Here is a 4,302-nt window from a genome sequence, read left to right as displayed (position 1 = left end):
ATTTTATGGAGAAACTTACGGTTTATCACTTGAATGCAAATGAACAAAGTTTTCTCTCTAAAAAAACTTGATCATATACTAGTTTGAGATTTCAGGTATATTTTTGGAGTCTTCCGAGCTGTGTGTCGTAGTCTTGTTCTATAACACTCCTCTGCGCTAACATTTTGCAAGTCGTAAAATCGAGTCTAATCTCGAGAGCAGTAAAAAGAGACACGAGCAACTCGTCGACAAACGTGATTTGTTATAGGAAGGATAAGAGGTGCCTGTGAGTTTTCTCAAGCGTATCCAATCTCTAGCCAGCGCTTGAAAGCACCATCTATATTTAGGTTATTTTTCATCAAACCAACTAGGCTTTTCTCACGATGAAAGAGACGGAGATATAGCCGAGTTAAAAGCTGTGGAGCAAAACCATGCCAAGCTTAAGGTTTGAAAAGGGGAAGAAAAACAAAAGTTACAGAACTTTCACAAGACCAGCTGATCCGAGATCATCTAAATTACTAATGGCTTTTTGATGTAACTGTTAGACTGAATTGGAGAAATACATACAATGACTCGACTGCCTATGGAAAAATGAGTTGAGACTTGGTTAAATTCTCACTCAATTTACGTTTTATCGCCGCATTTCTTATTGTCATGATCACCACATGTTTCTTGTATCAGCAGGAAATAAAATTGAAGTTTCCCATTCGGCAGCTAATAGATGGACAGGTTTTCCATTTTGTATTTCAGAAATTTTATTTTTATTCTTGTTATTACAATGATTTATTCATCAGTCTCTGTGTCTGATCTCAAAAACCTCGACGCCGTTGAGGATCGGTGGGAGGGTCGAATCTCCGGTCGCACGCAGGGAAATCCGGTGATCCTTCCCAACGACAGCCTTGGAATTGGACACCGTAGTGGCGTACAAGTAGCGAGGACTCACCGCCGATCCGAAAACCCGATTCCCATTCCAACTCACTTCAAACTTCCTAGTCTGGTTTGTACCAAGCTTCTCTATCTCCGCAAAGTGCAAGAAAACATAAAACCCAGCGCTCGGATCGGTCGCCTTCCACTCCAACTCCAGAGGCTCTCCTACAGTTTTGGACCTCGCCGCGGTCCTAATCACCTCCTGAGGCACTCTGTACCCGTTCTCATAGTTGTTCACATCCGAAGAAGTCCCGATCGAATCCCAGCCGTTCGATGCAAACCTCGACCAGACGCGATCGTAGGCATCGTCCGCGTAACGCCCCGTCAAATTCACCGCTCCGAAATCAAGCCTCTGCAAAAGCACCAGCGACGCCTTGGCTCCGAACTCGGTGGTGTAGACCGATCGGTTCACCGGCCTGAGCTCCAACTCCGATATGAAGGGGATTCCCAAGCCCTTGTTGACGAGGCACACCTCGGCTGTTTCGCTCGTCGACGTGCTTATGATCTCCGACACGACGGTCTCGGAGGAGTCGCGAAACTTCACGGTGGTCCAGAGGGTTGAGTCGAGGTAGAGGTCGAACTCCGGCGGGGAATTTTTCCCGTCGTAGTTTCCGTACAGGAAAGTGGCTCTGACGAGGTTGAGAGTCCCGGCTGCGCCGTCGGGTTTCAGGGCGTAACAGTTCTTGTTTCCGATCGGGAAAGCCCTGAGATCGGAGAGTGGGAACGGTAAGACCGGGTTTTTCGGGTAGCTATACTCGGAGCTTATGTTGGCGTTTACTCCGGTGGCTATGGAAGTTTCGTCGTCGGCGTAGGTGATTCCGGTGTCGGTGTCTTGGTAGAAATTCACGGAAGAGCCACAATCGATGCTTATGAATCCTGGTTAAGGCAAACGGAAAATAAAAACCTGATCAGAAGAATATGTGAATTTGAAGGTCTAAAAGAGAATAGTAAGAAAGGTCAGCTTATAACCTTGTTGGCGCTGGGAATGAACCAGAGTGGCTGAGAGCACAAATATCATGAATACGTTTATTATTGTTTCCATTTTTTTTTTTCGTTTCTTTGTTCTTCTTTGATGGGTGGCAGAGGGAAAGTCGAGAGAAAAGGGGCTGTACGCAGATATTGAAATGAGTATTTTACCAACAATCCTTATATACCGCCTTTCTTAAAAAAAAAACGGACATCTGGGATTTTTTCTTTTTCCTTTTTTTCTTTTTTTTTTTCTTAAGGGGCTGTACGCAGATATTGAAATGAGTATTTTACCAACAATCCTTATATACCGCCTTTCTTAAAAAAAAACGGACATCTGGGATTTTTTCTTTTTCCTTTTTTTTTTTTTTTTTTTTTTTCTTTTTGGGTATAAGGTAGAGAAATTTCATTTTCTAGACCTAAAAACAATGAAAATATCAAGATTAGACCCATTAGTTTAATAATATCTGAAATTGGACTTTTGGACACTTTTCGGACAAAAATGCCCTTGAAATTCAAATAACCTATATTCCTCTCATTTTTAAATTCTCTTCATCATAATTATTGTCACATTCGAATTGGTTGCGCTAGGATTAGAACTTTCGGTGGTGATTTTGAGGGTTTCGCATCGTTTTTGAAAAAAATTCCATAGTTTTTGAGGGTGTCGGAAACTCGTCGGAACGTGTCGGAATCTATCGGAACTCGTCGGAACGTGTTTGCATCCATCTTTGGAGGTGTTTTTTTTTTTTTTTTTTTTTTAAAATCTGGATTTCCGATGGTCTTCATCGGAAATCCAGATTTTTTTTTAAAAAAAAGAAAAATTTCATCTCCAAATCTCATTCAAATCAACCTTAAAAAAATAAAAAATTCACTTCCAATTCGGTCGAATTTGGTGTGGTGGGCATTGAAACTCGTCGGATTTGATGTGGTTGGACGTTGGAATGAGGCTCACGTCGGATTTGGTGTTCTTTGGTGTGGAGAGAAGGAGAGAAAGTGAGAGTGAGAATGAAAGAGATGAAAATAGATGGAGAGATGGTTTATTTTGAATTAAGGGTATTTTCGTCCAAAATTGGTACAAAAGTCCAATTTTGGATATTTTTTAACTAGCGGGTCTAATTGAGATATGTTCATAACTTTTGAGTCTAAAAAATGAAATTTCTCATAAGGTAGGGGTCCAGGGAATAACAACTTCGATGACAAAGGAAAAATATATATATATATATATATATTTACTTTTTTTTTTATTAGGGTGGTGTGGCTATCTAATCAATTTAAAGTTAAGATTTAGCAAAATAATTTAATTTTCCAAAATTAAAATAAATTAGATAAAAAAAAATTATAAAAAAACAAAAATATCATTTTATTTTACTTTAATATCTTGAGATAGACTTCATTATTTCACAAACGCCAAACACTTTTGATACACAAAGGTCAAATGCTAGCTCAAACTCTAACCCAAACAGTGTTGCTTCAGTCGTAGTCGAACGCGCCATCGTTATCGATCTCTGTCGCCATCACCATCGACCCCCGCCGTGGTCGAATTTGTCGTCGTCTTCGATCTCCGTTGCCATCACCGTCGACCTCCGTCGTAGTCGAATTTGATGTCTCTATCGATCCCCGTCGCCATAGTTGTTGATTGCCATTGCTATCACTGTATTCGTCGATCTCCGTCGCTAATATCACGGTCGATCGTCATCATCATTGACGTCGTCGATCTCCGTGTCATCGTCATCGCCGTCAATCTCCATCGCTATCCATCTCGCAATTCTTCTTCTTCTTCTTCTTCTTCTTCTTCTTCTTCTTCTTCTTCTTCTTCTTCTTCTTCTTCTTCTTCTTCTTCTTCTTCTTCTTCTTCTTCTTCTTCTTCTTCTTCTTCTTCTTCTTCTTCTTTTTTTTTTTTATACATGATTAATATTTTGGATGATTGGTTCTATTTTTAAGTGTGTGTTTTTATGACTTGATTTATAATTTTGAATGCATGATTAAATTTTATGAGTTTCTTTTTTTTGGTATAAAAAGATAGATTAAATATTTTGAGACCAAGATTAAATGTTTTGACACTTGGTTGCGTTCTTCTAGCAGATGATTAGGTCAAAGAAGGCTAATCTTGAAAATAAAAAGACAAATAAAAAACGGAAGTATGTAGTAATAGAAGATCCGGACATTTTGTTACATGTTTAGATGGGTTATTCATAACTTGATTTTTAGCTAGTTTTTTCTTTATGTTATACAAATGGATTAAACTTTTTGAAACTACGATTAAATTTTTTGAAATCATGTACTTTGCCTGAAAAATGAGTTTTTGTTAGTAATATTTTTCTATTGTTTGTTTGTTTTAAAATGGTAAATAGAATCTATGGTATGATTAAATTTTCTAAAATGTGTTGCCTAGTTTCAATGGTGAAATTAGTTTTGAAACTGATTAGTATA

General features: G+C 38.7%; 1 protein-coding gene across 1 annotated transcript; it reads right to left on the bottom strand.

The window, feature by feature from the left end:
* Positions 1-443: 443 nt before the first annotated feature.
* LOC149400722 (putative LRR receptor-like serine/threonine-protein kinase At4g29180) lies at positions 444-2,121 on the bottom strand. The gene is made up of 2 exons (XM_089610767.1): positions 1,876-2,121; positions 444-1,782 (listed from the first exon to the last, which is right to left on the bottom strand). Exons 1-2 carry the CDS (start codon positions 1,946-1,948, stop codon positions 770-772), a joined length of 1,086 nt encoding a protein of 361 aa, XP_089466893.1. The 5' UTR covers positions 1,949-2,121; the 3' UTR covers positions 444-769.
* Positions 2,122-4,302: the final 2,181 nt, after the last annotated feature.

Source organism: Urtica dioica, chromosome 4 (genome assembly GCF_054948205.1).
Source record: "Urtica dioica subsp. dioica isolate 48M chromosome 4, U.dioica_male_clone48M_v1_H2, whole genome shotgun sequence".
NCBI classification, from domain to species: Eukaryota; Viridiplantae; Streptophyta; class Magnoliopsida; order Rosales; family Urticaceae; genus Urtica; species Urtica dioica.
This window is presented reverse-complemented; position numbering and strand designations above follow the sequence as displayed.